This window comes from Macaca thibetana, chromosome 16 (assembly GCF_024542745.1).
Source record: "Macaca thibetana thibetana isolate TM-01 chromosome 16, ASM2454274v1, whole genome shotgun sequence".
Lineage (NCBI taxonomy): Eukaryota > Metazoa > Chordata > Mammalia > Primates > Cercopithecidae > Macaca > Macaca thibetana.
In genome coordinates this window covers 30,995,575-31,011,664 of record NC_065593.1, presented here as the reverse complement: position 1 = coordinate 31,011,664, position 16,090 = coordinate 30,995,575, and the positions used below count along the sequence as shown (strand labels likewise).

General features: G+C 44.1%; 3 protein-coding genes and 1 long non-coding RNA gene across 9 annotated transcripts in view; 2 read left to right on the top strand and 2 right to left on the bottom strand.

Annotated features, from left to right (window-relative positions):
* The window catches only part of HEATR6 (HEAT repeat containing 6), a 36,183-nt gene extending 30,511 nt beyond the window's left edge, over window positions 1-5,672 (bottom strand). For all 6 annotated transcript variants that reach the window (XR_007720342.1, XR_007720341.1, XM_050764525.1 and 3 more), the window contains exons 1-3: window positions 5,433-5,672; window positions 2,844-2,951; window positions 209-349 (exon numbers count right to left, since the gene is read on the bottom strand). Coding sequence is in view for 4 of the 6 variants with exons in the window: in XM_050764525.1 (XP_050620482.1) it covers window positions 209-349; window positions 2,844-2,951; window positions 5,433-5,651 (468 nt within the window). In the remaining 2 variants the exon portion in view is untranslated. The remainder of the gene's footprint in view (window positions 1-208; window positions 350-2,843; window positions 2,952-5,432) is intronic.
* LOC126939306 (TBC1 domain family member 3G-like) overlaps window positions 1-16,090 on the top strand; it is a 574,604-nt gene that overhangs the window by 397,647 nt on the left and 160,867 nt on the right. The gene's annotated exons all lie outside the window — the stretch shown is intronic.
* Window positions 1-16,090, top strand: part of LOC126939308 (C-C motif chemokine 3-like 1) — a 332,180-nt gene that overhangs the window by 234,393 nt on the left and 81,697 nt on the right. The window lies entirely within an intron of this gene.
* LOC126939318 (uncharacterized) lies at window positions 10,518-15,637 on the bottom strand. The gene is made up of 3 exons (XR_007720343.1): window positions 15,361-15,637; window positions 12,250-12,350; window positions 10,518-10,718 (listed from the first exon to the last, which is right to left on the bottom strand). It is a non-coding gene; the product is annotated as an uncharacterized LOC126939318 (long non-coding RNA).

Here is a 16,090-nt window from a genome sequence, read left to right as displayed (position 1 = left end):
GGTTACTATTTACCGAGGGCCATGAACTTGACAAGTATTGTCTCACTTCATCCTCAGAGTAACAATTTTATACATGAGGAAACAAGGCCCAGAGTGGTTAAGTAAGAATTGCTAGAGATTAGTAGCAAGATAGAAACCTGAACACAGTGTTGGCACCAGAGCCTGTGCTCCTGGCCTTTCAAAGGAAGGATAAAGCACTTTAAACTACCTTTTGACATTTTGAGCCATTGCAGTATACCAGAGCTGCCAGGGCTTGAAGAATTTCCATGTGTGTCCAGGAACTACACTGATGAATAGCCGAAATAGTATACGCCAACAGGAAATCCAAGTGCTGTTCATCCACAATTACCTAACACAACAGGAAAAGATATATTCTGATCTAAATTTTAAAAGATATTATGCTTTTATGGACATGTATGCTCACCTGAATCAAGCTGTATAAAAGACAGAGTGTGTGTCTGTCATTTATGTGTCAAAAGGATCACCTCTAAAGGGCCTGAAAGTTTGATCAACGTAGGGGCCTTCTCCCCGCCCTAAGGTCTTGCTCACTTCTTCCTCTTTAGTAAAGTAGAACTTGATAAAGTCCTTGTAACTTTTCCTTGAACTAACCAGACATTGGCAGCTGTGAATACACAGATATGAGTATTTCAATGCACTGAAATTTAATTAAACTGCCTTATACATAATACACTCAACGAATACACAGTGAACCAATATAACTGCTAAACACCTACTGCATCTCTAACATGACCTGGGGAATACCCCCTGAAGACAAGGCATATCCCTGCTGTCACGGAGCTGATCATCTTGTTGGGACAGACCAGACTAATCCAAGTGTCAATTCATGGACAGTTGAGACTGTCACCAAATGCTGGAAAGCTGGTAAAGGGTGATAGGTGCCACAGGTGTTCAGGAACATCTCTAATTGCCAGTGTTACAAAGACGATACACCTGAGAATAGTAAACATACAGGAGCTACCCCATGTTAGTTTCAACGATTCTAAACTGAAAACAGCCTTACTCCATGCAGCAGAGTTGGTTGGTTACCGACCAGCGTTCATTTCTTCCTTCCCTGCTGGCAGAGTACTAATTTAATTTCGAAGTCCACCTCTCCCACATGAGACCTAAGGGTAAACGCTAATTAGTTTAAGAGAGTGGGGCAACCTGGGGCAACCTTAACCCCCAAGAAACATTTGGCAATGCCTATATACATTTTTGACTGCCACAATTGGAGAGCTGCTACTGGCGTCTAGTGGGCAGAGGCCAAGGATGCTGCTAAACATTCCACAATGTGCAAGACAGCCCCTAAAACAATGATATATGGGCCAAAATATCAATAGTGCTGAGGCTGAGAAACCCTGATGTAGGCTAATTGTTGCTGCACATTGTAAGCATCGAGGGAGCTTAAGCCCTCCTCCAAGTGATTCTAATGTGTAGTGAAGGCTGAAACTACTGGCTGGAGCTATTAGTCTCTCCAGCAAGATACTGGGGAGTCTAGTAGAGAGTTTATGGGACACATTTCCTTACTCTTAAGTACAAGAGACACAATATAAATACAGTTATTTAGCTTCTGCTGAACATTAATCATTTCTTTGGCAGGGGATGTCCAGAATTGGCATAGCCATCTTATCACTGTGAGAGATGCTAGCTGAGGGTAACCCACATGCTGAGGATGGTGAAGGGAAAGATGAGCCTCTTATTATTATTTTTTTTTTTTTTTGAGACGGAGTCTCGCGCTGTCACCCAGGCTGGAGTGCAGTGGCCGGATCTCAGCTCACTGCAAGCTCTGCCTCCCGGGTTCACACCATTCTCCTGCCTCAGCCTCCTGAGTAGCTGGGACTACAGGCGCCCGCCACCTCACCCGGCTAATTTTTTGTATTTTTTAGTAGAGACGGGGTTTCACCGTGTTAACCAGCATGGTCTCGATCTCCTGACCTCGTGATCCGCCCGTCTCGGCCTCCCAAAGTGCTGGGATTACAGGCTTGAGCCACCGCGCCCGGCCGAGCCTCTTATTATTAAGGGGCTACAGATGCCTCCCTTGGGACTTGGGACATGGAGTGATTCCTTTTTATTTTTTTAAAAGTTGTGTAGTGACTCTGGGATGGCTTTTCTGCTTCTTGCAGCCAAAAGCATCCTAATTCACATAATGCTAGTTGATATATTTTGTGCTCTTAAATATATGCACATACTCATGTGGTAACAGTCTTAAATAAATAACTGGGCTCTTTTTATCCTTCTGTCCCCTTGGTCCCAAGCTACTTCTTATATTTTAGAAGCATCAAAAGTAGACCACAAAAATGGTAGCTTCAGGAAAGGGGAAAAATATTGGTGGGAAAGAGGTAGGGGGTTATTTCAATTTATTCTTAGATATATTTTGTTCAAATATATCTTCCATAAGAAATTATAAATTAGCCAGGTGTGGTGGTGGGCACCTGTAGTCCCAGCTACTTAGGAGGCTGAGGCAGGAGAATGGCGTGAACCCAGGAGGTGGAGCTTGCAGTGAGCCAAGATAGCGCCACTGCACTCCAGCCTGGGCAACAGTGTGAGACTCTGTTTCAAAAAAAAAAAAGAAATTATAAGGTTGGGGGGCCTGAATTATACTGGTTAACTGAACCAAACAGAAAGGCATACTTTTAATAGACAAACTACTAGAATTCTACAGAATAATTTTTTTTTTTGGATCAGTTATATTTGCTTTAAAAGTATTCTTATTAAGGCATTTGCTTTTCCTATAGCATCTCAAAAAACAATCTATCATACCTACTACAGATGTAGTATTTCAAAGGTATCTGCTTAGTCTCAAAAGTTCATGATCTGAATTCTAGAGTTACACACATGATTACCTGTAATCTGTTAAGTAAATGGTGGATAAGCTGGGACACTTTGCTGACAAGATGATTCTGGTTAAGAGGTACCAGTCGGCAAGCCTGGACAAGAAGAGCGCTGACGTCCTACCAAAAAAAAGAAAACAAAGAAGAAGTAAAATACTTATTAGTCAAGTGAAGATCCTCAAAACACAGCCAAATGGGAAAACAAAAGTAAATATTCACATTCAAATGGGGAAAGAAAATGTGAGGCAGGAAGGAAAAAAATGAAGTGACAGCACAAAAATACGATGTGCTAAAAAAGAAGGAAAAAGTCAGGCACAGTGGCTCACACCTAATCCCAGTTCTTTGGTAGGTCAAAGCGGGAGGACTGCTTGAGCCCAGGAGTCCAAGACCAGCTTGGGCAACATAGTGAGACTCCATCTCTACAGAAAAAACTTAAAAAAAAAAAAATTATCTGGAAATGGTGGTGTGTAGTCCTAGCTTCTTGGGAGGCTGGGGTGGGAGGACAGCTTGAGCCCAGGAGTTCAAGATCACAGTGAGCTATGATCTTGCTGCTGCGCTCTAGTCTGGATGACAGAGTGAGACCTTGTCTCTTAAAAGAAAAAAGAAAAAAAAAAAGAAAAGAATCAACATGGTTTTGGTCAGGCTGAAGACTCTACTCTCTATATATGTAGAGACAATATAATTAAACAACCAAAGAAAGGCTTCTAGGGCGTAAAAGCACAAACTGCAAGTTAAAAATACCAAAAGGTAAGTGAACCAGATTTTCAATGTCATTGAGAAAAATCAGACCTAACACTTCTATGGATTTTATGCATAATTAGGGAATTCGTAAAAAAAAAGAAGAGGGACCTATTTGCAAGTCACACTTTTCATTCATCCATCGATGTTTACAGAATGACAAGGTTCCGAGCACCCACAATGTGCCATAGTGTGCTAGGTCCTTGGGCTCCAAAGGTAAAAACAAACATGTTCCCGAACCTCAAAGAGCTCATAAACTAGTGACAGAAAGAAACACAACAAATAATTAAAATAAGGTGAACAAAGTGCTGAAAGAATAAAGTACAAACTCTGTCCAGAAACAGTAATTAGGGAGGCCTTGTGGAGGTGATTGTAAAGCAGAACCTGGAATGATTTGAAGGATGAGGAGAAATTTGCCAGATAGGGCATCAAAAAACACTGCAAGCAAAGTGGTCAGAGTATGCAAAAACCTGGAGGTGTGAAACACCAGTAGGTGCCTGAAGAACAGCAAGTTTTAAATGACTGCACACAGGAACAAAAGGAGTAACAGGAGAGAATGGAAAGGTACGAAGTTTTGTTGCAAAAGTATCAAATTATACAAATACAGCAAAAGTCCCCGACTACTGCCTTAATCTCACTCTGCTTCCTAATGACATACACTATTATTCTGTTGTCAATTCTTTCAGACCTTTTACTTTGCATACATAAACACACATATTTTAAAATCCCTCCTCCAGCTTCATACAGATCTCATTCTGTATGAATTGTTCTGCAACTTGCTTCAACCATTTACCGATACGTATTGAAGACTTTTCCAAAGCAGATTTTAAATTTTATGATCAAATTTTTTTCCTCCTAAAGAAAAGATCATTCTAGCATCAGAGGAATGACTGGCTTGGAGAGGAGCTAGACAGGAGGCAGGAGATCAGTTAGAAGAGACCAGTGGAACAGTCCAGGCATAAGACGCCTTGCCTGAGGTCTAAGGCACTCGCTATGGGAACAGACAGGAGGGGATGAACTGAGAAATATATATGAGACACATTCTGAAATATCTGAATTGGACAGGATCTGGGATGAAGGAGGGAAGAAACAGTGTTTGTGTCTTGTGTGACTTGGTGGATGGTGCATGTGTGTTGGAAGGTGGGATGGGTTGGGGACGGGAATGTGAGTTTGGAGCTGATGAATTTCATCTTTAGGAACTGTCTAGTTTGAAATGCCTGTGCAAGCAGGCAACTTGCACCACTTCCCTCTTTCCTACGTAGGGCCAGAAGGCCATGGTGTCAACAGTTCAGAGAATTCATTAATTTAAGGCCTTATGTGTGTAAGATTACTCAAAAAGACGGCAGAGGGGAGGAGCCAGTATGTAGGAACACAAAACGTAGGGGCTTTGTGGCAAAGTTTTGTATACTGTATTTTTATGAGCTTCAGTATTTTCATCAGCAAAAAAAGACCTAATACTACTCAAGTTGTAAGATTCCCACGTGGTCCGTGTACCATGTACGCAATAAACAGTACTAATGCATTTTGTCAACAAAGTGTTCTGGGTGCATAGAGAGGAAGTGAAGGAGGGTGCGGACAGATGGAAAGGTGGTATCAGAGAGGAAACCCGAGGCATTATCAGAGCAGGAGTCGTCAAGTTGGGTTTTGAATGAGTCGAGCGTGCCAAGCACTGCAGGGTCTTCCAAATGGAGAACTAAGAATGTGCCAAGGTAGGAGGGGGCACGCCAGCCTGAAACTAAATTATCAGGCGCGAGAGTAGGAACAGCAGGGAAAGGCAGCCGGAGGCCACCAGCTGGGTTCCCGGAGGGGTGGGGCTGGGGCCAGCAGGCGCCGCACCAGCTCTCTCCCGGGCGCGCCGCCTACCTCCGGAGCCACGCCACTGCCCTCGCTGTAGTTCTCGGAGATGAGCTGATCGAAGAGCAGGTGGATCTCGGTGCGGGCGGAGCTGCTGTCATCCGGGCGAAGGGCGCAGAGCCTGGCAGACAAGCGGCGAAACGCATTGCCTCGCTCAGGGATTGCTTCCCGCGGTGCCTCCCGCGGCTGCTCGGAAGGCAAGGAGCCCGCAACTTGCACAGCAGCCATCTTTTCTACGTGTGGGGGAGGGGGGAGGTCCCAGGGAAATACTTCCGGGGCATCCTCCCGCTCCGCGCGCTATTTCCGGAAGTACTTTTTTTGGACCGGACTGGGACTCAGAGGGGTTTCCGTGACTGCGGGACGACTCCGACTAGTACCCTACAAATGCTTGTCAGAAATTGGCTTGGAGGCCGGGCGCGGTGGCCCACGCCTGTAATCCCAGCACTTTGGGAGGCCGAGGCGGGCGGATCACGAGCTCAGGAGATGGAGACCGTCCTGGCTAACACGTTGAAACCTCGTCTGTACTAAAAATACAAAAAAAAAAAAAATTAGCCAGGCGTGGTGGCGGGCGCCTGTAGTCTCATCTGCTCGGGAGGCTGAGGGAGGCGGAGCTTGCAGTGAGCCAATATCGCGCCACTGCACTCCAGCCTGGGCGACAGAGCGAGACTCCGTCTCAAAAAAGAGAGAGAGAGGAGAGAAAAGAGAGGAAATTGGCTACAGAAAGAATTGACTTGGAGATTTTTCGCTGGCCACTCCTTCTTGAGCCCTGACTGAAAAGTGAGTTCTCAATTTGTGCTTCCAGAAAGTTTGCCCTCCCAGAATTTGTTCCTGGACAGGGCTGAAGGTACTCTATTAAAGTACTAGAGTTTCAGATTCGGGCTGGAGTTGGAGAGGTTATGCTATGGATGGCAGTAGCAGAAACTGCTAGTTCTAAGACACCCTTCTACTCTTCTAAAATCTTGCCCCAGGCACAAAACCACCCGGAATAAAGGCTACATTCCCCAGCATTCCTTGCAGTTGGCTGTGGCTATGTGATTACAATCTGGCCAGTGGAATATAGGGCAGCTTTCCCTACTTAAGTGACAGCTGGCTGCACTCTTGGTTCCTTTTTCTCCCCTTTTCCCAGTGTGAATCCTGTCATAGATCATGAGGCACCTCGCCCCACTAGAAGAGTAATTTTGGAGTTCAACTGAATCATGTAAAACATAATCTGCCCAAGGGTGACCGGGTTGAGTTGAGACACCCCAAGATTTTTTGAAGTCGAGAAGCTGGAGAATACAATGGCCATTTAAAAATCTGTGATCAGTTTTCAGTCATCCAGGAAGTGGAGGCTTGGCTTTCACAGTTGGGCAGATTGGGAAAACCGTCTCTAGGGCCTTTGAGTTATGCAAATATAAAGCAAAACCTCACCCTTGGCCCTTAGGGAAAGCCTTGAAGTCACCTGAATGTATATTTTATCCTGAGAATAAAACATTTCTGTTCAGGAATGAAAACTGGGGGTATACTTTAGCAGAGGTAGTTTTCTGAAGACTTTGGGCTTGGAGAGAAATGTTAATTTTTTTGTTTGGATTTAGATTCCATTGTGCTGGTATATTATTTCTTATTCCTGGTCTGTGTCCATATGTGCATGGTATATGTGCATGTATGTGTGTGTATTCGTGTAAAGAAATGTATTCAAGCATTTGTTCAGAGAAGATCAGGAGCTGAAACCTAGTCGTTGGATATTTTAATCTGGGTTCCCTGAAATCAGAGCCTCAGACGACGTTGATGGGTGAGTGGTTTATCCAGGAATGAACAAGGAAGGAAGGAGAATTAATACCAATATGTGCTATTGAGATGGCCGTTGCAAGGGGTGACTGATTGTTCAGTCCTCAGGAGTTTCTGAGAAGCCTTGTGAAGCTCTCAAAACCCTTCTTCTGAAGGAACAGAGAGGGGAAGCATTTATCTGTCAGCTTTTGGACTCTATTGTCAAAAGTTGCCCACAAGGCATTAATTCACTGGTGTTCCTATGTTGAGCATGTATCTGTGCTTGGTTCCTGCAGGAGTCCTATGTTGCATAGTCAAAGAAGCCCTGAGGCAACAGTGAGGAAACTAGGATGCATATCTGAGGCAAGGCTCTCACCAGTTAGACCTATGCTAAGCTAGTAGATGCCTGTGATAAACTACTTGCTGTAGCAAAGGCTAGAATAAGAATGTAAGACCAAGAATATGTGAAGTAGTACTAAAGAGCTGTCTTACACATTGGGCTAGAAGGATGTGAGTGGTCATTTTCACAATGCAGGTGGTTCAAAGAGACTGTGGGAAGGATCTGGGTTTGGTGTGGTTGACCTTAAGTTGCAATATGGATGACCTACGTATTGTGTTATTCAGGTTGGAATGGTCCAGGAATTGTAAAATACAGTATACTGATACCGGTCTGTTGAGTTCTGGTAGAAAATACCCTTGTGAATTAGTGTGGTTCCTTTAAGGAAATGGATATCCCTACTCTGCAATGATTACCAACTAAAGGAAACATATCTCAAGCTCTGAGGAAGGTCTTGGAAGGCACCCTGCATTGGCTTGAGTTTATACAATAGCACTCCTGCTCCCATTTCCCACACTGAAACTGTGGAAACACACCATGGCAAAAGCCTTCTTCCAAGAAAATCTCCTATCTCCTCCTCAATTCTCCACATTTTCATAGTCCTACAGTGACTGAGGGGCTTTAAGCGGTGCTAAGCACATTGTCATCGGATGATCTGGAACCTCAGTGGAATTTCACTCCTTTCGTGTTTGGAAACCTCTCAAGACTTCATTTTTATCCCTTCATGAGAGTCTGGGTCATCCTAACTCACATAGGCTTGCATGCCCCCATTTCACTCTAATTCACATCTTTGATTATTTCCTTCAGAAAATTTACCATAACCTGCAGTTATCTTGTTTATTTGCTTACTTTATCATCTGTTGCTTCCTCTAGAATGTTAACTCCATGAAGGCACAGATCCCGTTTGTCTCATTCGCTGTTGTAGCCCAGGGCTAGCACAGCCCCTGGAATGTGAATGAACTCACTAACTTTTTATTCAGGGTCCCCTATTTGCCATTGGTTGATGTGCAAATCAAGTGGGATTTTTGTGAAAATGCTTTGTAAACTATAAAGTTTTATAAGTCTTAGCATCAAATGAGGTAGATATTATTTCTCCCTTTTACAGTTGAGAAAATGGTGCCAAAGAGTATAAACGGTTGGTCAAAGCTGCACAGGCAGCAAATTGGTTGAAATCAGATTGCAGCCCAGGCTGGCTGTGATTGTGAAGAACATAGACAAGAAATTATAAACACATTGATTTTTACCTCCCACATTTTGTAATGGGGAAAACCAGAAGAGAGGAGCTTGATTTCAGTATCCAGATTACACATTGAACCAGGAGAGGCTAGGAAGGAGGATTGGCCTTGAGTTCTGTTTCAGGGTCATCAGACTATCTATTTGATTATATAGTAGTCCCCCCCTTATCGGTAGTTTTGCTTTCAGCCTTTTCAATTACCCGTGGTCAATCACAGTATGAAAATATGAAATGCACTGCGCGCAGTAGCTCATGCCTGTAATCCCAGCACTTTGGGAGTCCGAGACCGGCTAATCATTGGAGGTCAGGAGCTCGACACCAGTCTGACCAACATGTTGAAACCCCATCTCTACTAAAAATACAAAAATTAGCCGGACATGGTGGCACACACCTATAATCTCAGCTACTTGGGAGGCTGAGGCAGGAGAATCACTTCAACCTGGGAGGCAGAGATTGCAGTGAGCCGAGATCGCACCATTGCACTCCAGCCTGGGTGACCAAAGCAAAACTCTGTCCAAAAAAAAAAATACGAAATGGAAAATTCCAGAAATAATTCATACATTTCAACTTGCTGCTGTTCTGAGTAGTGTGATGAAATCTTGCGCCGTCCCACTTCATTCTGGAATGTGAATCATCCCTTAGTCAAGCATACCCACGCCTTATATGCTACCCACCCGTTAGTCACTTAATAACCATCTCAATTATGAGATCCACTGTCCCAGTGCTTGTGTTCAAGTAACCTTTATTTTGCTTAATAATGGTTTCAAAGCATAAGAGTAGTGATGTTGGCATATTGTTTTATTTGTTCTATTTTATTATTAGTTATTGTTAATCTCTTACTATGCCTAATTTATAAATTATACTCTATCATAAGTATGTATGTATAGGACAGAACACATGTATATAGAGTTCGATGCTATCCATGGCAGTATATGTAGAGTTTGATACTATCCATGGTTTTGTGCATTCACTGGGGGTCTTGGAACATATCCCCCATGGATTAGGGGTACTACTGTGTTAATAATCATTGTAGTTAACACTTACTGAATGCTTTCTATGTGTCAGTATTATACATGACCCTCTTTTATCTTTGTAGTTTTATGAGGTACTATTATATATATGAGAAACTGAATCACAGAAAGACGAAGATTCTCACTGAAGGCAACATGGCTGTGTGGTGGGCCTGGGTTTGAAATTCAGAGTCAGGGCTCCTGACTACCATACTATAATGCATAGGCCTTATGTGGCATTTGACATGAGATTATAGTTTAGGCCCTGACACTTACTTGCTATATGACTTTGCCCCAAACCTCAGTGTCCTCAAATGGTGATGATAAGAAGTGCAGTCCTGTAATCCCAGCACTTTGGGAGGCCGAGACGGGCGGATCACAAGATCAGGAGATCGAGACCATCCTGGCTAACATGGTGAAACCCCGTTTCTGCTAAAAAACACAAAAAACTAGCCGGGCAAGGTGGCGGGCGCCTGTAGTTCCAGCTACTCGGGAGGCTGAGGCAGGAGAATGGCGTAAACCCAGGAGGCGGAGCTTGCAGTGAGCTGAGATCTGGCCACTGCACCCCAGCCTGGGCGGCAGAGCCAGACTCCGTCTCAAAAAAAAAAAAAAAAAAAGAAGTGCAGTCAAAAGATTGTTAAGGATACTTAGATAATGTCTAGGGAGAATTTAACATGGTCCTTGTTGATAGTCAGTACGCAACAAATTTCATCTGTCCTTCTCCCCCCTCCTCCTCACCTTTAACCAAATAACTCAAATAGTATGAGTGCTTTTAACAGTGATGATTTATTAAAAGAAACAACCCCTCTTCCCTGCCTCCCATATCCCCTGTAGTCCCTATCCACAGGCTCGCCATTTTCATCCATCTTCTTAGTCAAGGTACTCCAAACAGTCACATCTTGGAAGATAGGAACTCCAAGAAGGGATGCTTATCTTAGAGAAAGATGATCCTTAAGATAACTCTTCATCTGAGAAAAAGACAAAAAAATTATGCCCCAGACCTGCTGTTTGGGGACCTGGGTCCACAGAATACAATCAAGAGGCAACAGTTCCTGATTTGGGAAATCAATCACACCTGCAAAGAGCCAGCCAGGCCCTAAGCACCCCAAGGATTGCAGGTGGATTGGCCAAATAATACATTCTGAACACAAAGGGTTTTTATTTAAAGTGTGTGCTGATTCTTTTGTGTTTAGTGCAACTTAGTTTATAATCAAAACTGAATTATGGTAGCTTTTTATTACTCATTTTTCAACTAATGGCTACTGAAAACAAATAAATTATCCTGTGAGGCCCCCGAGACATTTTCACAGAAAAGGGGTTCTCATAAGTCAACATGGCAGTGTACATCACAGGGTTAAAATGAACATACTTTTCTAGGATGGAGTGCAGTGGTGCAATCTCGGCTCACTGCAAGCTCCGCCTCCCGGGTTCACACCATTCTCCGGCCTCAGTCTCCTGAGTAGCTGAGACTACAGGCGCCCGCCACCATGCCCGGCTAATTTATTTATTTATTTTTTTTGTATTTTTAGTAGAGGCAGGTTTTCACCGTGTTAGCCAGGATGGTCTCATCTCCTGACCTCGTGATCCTCCCGCCTCAGCCTCCCAAAGTGCTGGGATTACAGGCATGAGCCACCGCACCCGGCCAATGAACATACTCTTTAGTCATCAATTTTACATCTTAGAATTTGTCCCAAGGACAAATATGTATACAGTTTAGTACTTGTTACAGTCCTATTCATAATATCAAAATAAGAAATATCTTAAACATGTATTACTAAAGGTTGCTAAGTATCTGAGCATAGATGATGAACTTCTATCAAAGATGATGGGATAGAAGCATTAGTATTGACATTAAAGTTGTTTGAGGCTGGGCACAGTGGCTCAGGCCTGTAATCCCAGCACTTTAGGAGGCCGAGGTGGGCGGATCATGAGGTCAGGAGATCAAGACCACAGTGAAACCCCGTCTCTACTAAAAATACAAAAATATTAGCCGGGCACGGTGGCTGGCGCCTGTAGTCCCAGCTACTCAGGAGGCTGAGGCTGGAGAATGGCGTGAACTCAGGAGGCAGAGCTTGCAGTGAGCTGAGATCATGCCACTGCACTCCAGCCTGGGGTGACAGAGCAAGACTCCGTCTCAAAAAAAAAAAGGCACAAGATTATCTCATTTTTATATAAATATTATATATTTGTGTATGTTTAAAATATGCACCAAAGTGTTAAGCAGACGTTGTTTTGAGGTGGGGGATTATGTGTGATTTTTATCATTTTGCTTAAATAAATAGTCTGATTTTGCTCCAGGACATACTGGGTTAGGGAATTATTTTAAAGGTCTGGAAACCACCATCTTGTGATGGATGCATCTTTTTCTTGGGAAGGTTGGGGGAAGAGGGAGACAGGTTTCTGTCCTACTCATTTCTGGAAAGTCCCACTGAGGCTAAGTGCACAACCTACCTAGACTGAACAACGTTTGGGAAAGCAGAGAGGGCCGGGTGTTTTTACCTGTCCTTACTCTGCAACACACTCATGACCACACCCATTGCTGACACAGTGCTCTCCGGGATTGCAGTCCCAGTCACCTGTGCAGAGCTCGACGCAGGTACCTATGGAAGAACAGATGTGCTGAAAACCACCATACTTTTGAGACAGATGCGACAAGAACAGTCCTTGATTAAGAAGTCAGTTCTACATTTTTCTTTTCATTCATTATGCAATATGATTTATTACTTGCAGAATAATATCATTAACATCTTATACATTCCAGTTAAAGGCAATGCATTCACATGATCTCAAAAAAGTAAGGTCTACTTTAGAGATGGGGATAATTGTGTTTGTGGAGGGGAAGTGCAAAGAAGCCCACTTAAACGTCTTCACTCCCCACTCTGCAGGGAATAGAGTGGAGAAGAAGAGACTCACACTTACCACGTGTCATCGGGAGTCCCTTGCAGTCACCCCATGCAGTGAGTCTTACTAGGCCCACTTTACAGGTGTGGCAGTTGGGGCTCAAAGAGGTGACTTGCTAGCCAGTGGGTACAGAAGTGAGATTCAACTGAAATTTGCCTGGCTCCTCGTCTGAGCACCTTCTGCTATCCCACATGGTGAAGCTCATCCTGACATAAGTACATATCTCCAAATTTCAAGGAGTCATTCCGGACCTGATTGGAGGCTCCCAAGTTCCCAGAACATCAAGCTCTTTGAGGACCAATGAAGTAGGTTCAAAGAGTTGGTTAGGATCGCACAGGCTTCTAGGAAAACATACTCAGAACTCTGGATGAATATGTACTGTACTTTGATTGGCTACTCAGCTGTTAGCAGGAATTTCTTTACCTGATTATGTCTCTGGATCTTTCTGGGACTTTTCTCATCTGTAAAAAGAGGCCCCTGGAGTCAGCAGGGGTAATGAGTTTTATTCTCCATTGTCAACTTCAGTCAATGGAGGTGGCTGTCTGATGCTGTTTTGAGAAGGGTCAGACACCTTGTCCAGGTTCAAAGAGAATGAGTGCTAGGACTGATTAGCAGTATCTGAGGGGTGTAAGAAGGGGACCTGGTGGGATATCTTCAATGTAGTTGTAGACCTCAGAGAAAATCAATACCATCCCCCCATGCTTCCCGTAGCTTTTGTTGATTTGTGGTGAGCAGGCTGAAGATCCCTCTTCACCACTCACAGCAGTTTGACTTATTAAATCAATAATATCTACTTATTAAGTATATATCTGTTGATTTCTTACTATGTATAAAACAGAGGAAATTATTCAGCAAATACAAAGATGTAAGACAAACAGCTTAGAGTCTAACAATATGGATAAGACATATTCAAAGTACTAAAAACAAAGCAATATGTAACAAGTGTCCTAAGAGTGGTATATTTGAAGAATTGAAGAGTCTCAGCTGGGCGTGGTTGCTCATGCCTGTAATCCCTGCACTTTGGGAGGCTGAAGTGGGAGGATCGCTTGAGCACAGAAGTTTGAGACCCAGTCTCTACAGTTTTTGATTTTTTTTTTAATTAGCCGGGCTTAGTGGCACATGCCTGTGGTCCTAGCTACTTGGGGGACTGAGATAGGAGGATCACTTGAGCCCAGGAGATTTAGGCTGCAGTAAGCCATGATTGTGCCACTGCACTCTGGTCTGGGCAACAAAGCAAAGCAAGATCCTGCCAAAAAAAAAAAAAAAAAAAAAAAAAGGCTCAGAGAATATGACATTACTTCCAATTAGATTAATCAGAAAAGGTGAGTTTTGAAGTGCAGGTATCTTTTTAAGTCAGAACTGAGGGGCATGGGTGGAGTGTTGTGAGAAGAAAAAAGAATTACTAACAACAATTCACAAGGGGAAATGCAGGGCCAGGATTAGGGTGAGGCAAGTGAGGTGCCTAGGGCATGCGATTCCAGGAGGCCCTTGCACAATGCTGGCGGTGAGTACCCGTTTAATGTTTGCACCCTGGGTACCTCATCCACTTCACTCCTCACCCTGAAATACAAGGAACACAGGAGGAGTGGCAAATGGAGGGCTGGGTAAGTGTTAGGGAATAGCTGGAAATGAAGCAGGAAAAGTAAGTAGGTATCGATAAAGTTACGGGGCGTGGGGGGTGCAGATCTTGAGGGCCTTAGGAGTTTGGATTTCATTTGATAGATCAAGACAGGGATGTGATTGATGTTTAATTAGGAAGATTATTCTGGTAGGAGAGCCTAGAATGGAACAGAATGCAACAAGCAAGCAAACTGCAGCAGAAAGACAGGGGCAGGGAGAGCTGTTAGGAAGCTCCTGGCATGGCCCAGACATGAGGTCATCGGGGCTGGAAATACTGCGTGACAAGGGGAGATGGCAGGGGAACGAAAGAACATATGCAAGAGACACTTTCAGAGAATGGACAGTATTTGGCAACCAGTTTAATGTTGAGGGAAGGAGAGCGAAGAAGAAAAGAAACTAATAACTGAATCCAATAATGTTTAGAGAGAAGAATAAAATACCATGAAGGATAATGCAGGAGAAAAGAAAGTTTGAGAACTGAGGAGGTAGCAAGCAGTGTCAGACACTACAGAGGTTAAAGACTTGGCGACTGAGGAGTCATGAGATTTGTCCACAGAATCTGGAAGAGAAGTTTCAGGAGAGTGATGGGGCAGGGCTGGAGGCTGTAGGCCATCTTCAAGGGGTCAAGGAATGACTTATTGGGAAGTAAGGACAGAGAACTAAGATTACTCCTTTGAGAATGATGGTAAAAGGAAAAGAAGAGATTGAGATGATTAATGTTTAACATGATTAAGAAAATATTTTCTCTAGGTGATACCAATTTATTCGTAGCAAGAGAGGAAGAAGCTTATGGAGAGGGAGATGGCAGGAGTCAGAGGGTGGCTGATGAGGGGGTAAGAGGGGAGGTACAGAGAGTCCAAATGGAGCGGTGACCCAGGGAAAGGAGTGGGGGAAAGTGGAGGTAGAAGAAAAGAGATTCTGCTTTGGGGAGCTGAGTGCACTGGAGGGTCCCTGCAGTAGCCCTTTAAGACCTTTTCCTCTCTCCTTTCTTCCCCTCTCCTTCCCAGCACACACTGGTCCCTGATGTCCTACTTTCTGGCCCCGTCATTCAAGGAAAAATGAACTGGGCTACTTTTTGCCTGGACTTACCCAAAAGTCGCAACGGTCTCACTGCAGCCTGAAGCCCTTGTACCTCTAGGCTGAAGATGATGAGGATCACAAGGAGGAGGAAGGCTGCCAACTTCATGTTGCTGTTAGAAGGCTTTAGAAATCACAGCAGGGCTGAGAGCAGCTGAAATTTATACCTTCCACCTGCTGAGCTGGAATGCAAGGCCAGGGGTGGGACTAGGGACTGCAGACACCTAAGCCCTGCCCAGAAACTGACATTTCCGGAGAACAGCCACCTACCTTGTGTACCCTGGGTCCTTCCACGTTACCTAAGCAAGGCTCTGAGCCAAGGTAACACCCTCCTCTGACAGACAGATAGGACTACTACACCAGGCCGGGTGCAGTGGCTCACATCTGTAATCCCAGCACTTTGGGAGGCCGGGGCAGGAGGTTCACTTGAACCCAGGAGTTCAAGACCAGCCTGGATTACAAGAGCAAGACCCTGTCTCTACAAAATTAAAAAAAAAAAAAAAAATTAAATAATGAAAAAGATTCCTAAATCAAAAAAGCTGTGAGTGACTGAGAAAAGGGCTGGCATAAGTATTGAACATAAGTATTGAATGTCTGCTATGGGCCAGACATGGGCTCGGCATGAGAGCATCCCAAAGAGAAATTACAGTCTGAGAGCTAGGTGCCAGGTAGCAAGGGTGCAGTCTGCTCTTTCCCTTCTTCCCCCGACCCACCCACCCCCAACTTCCAGGCCTAATCCAAG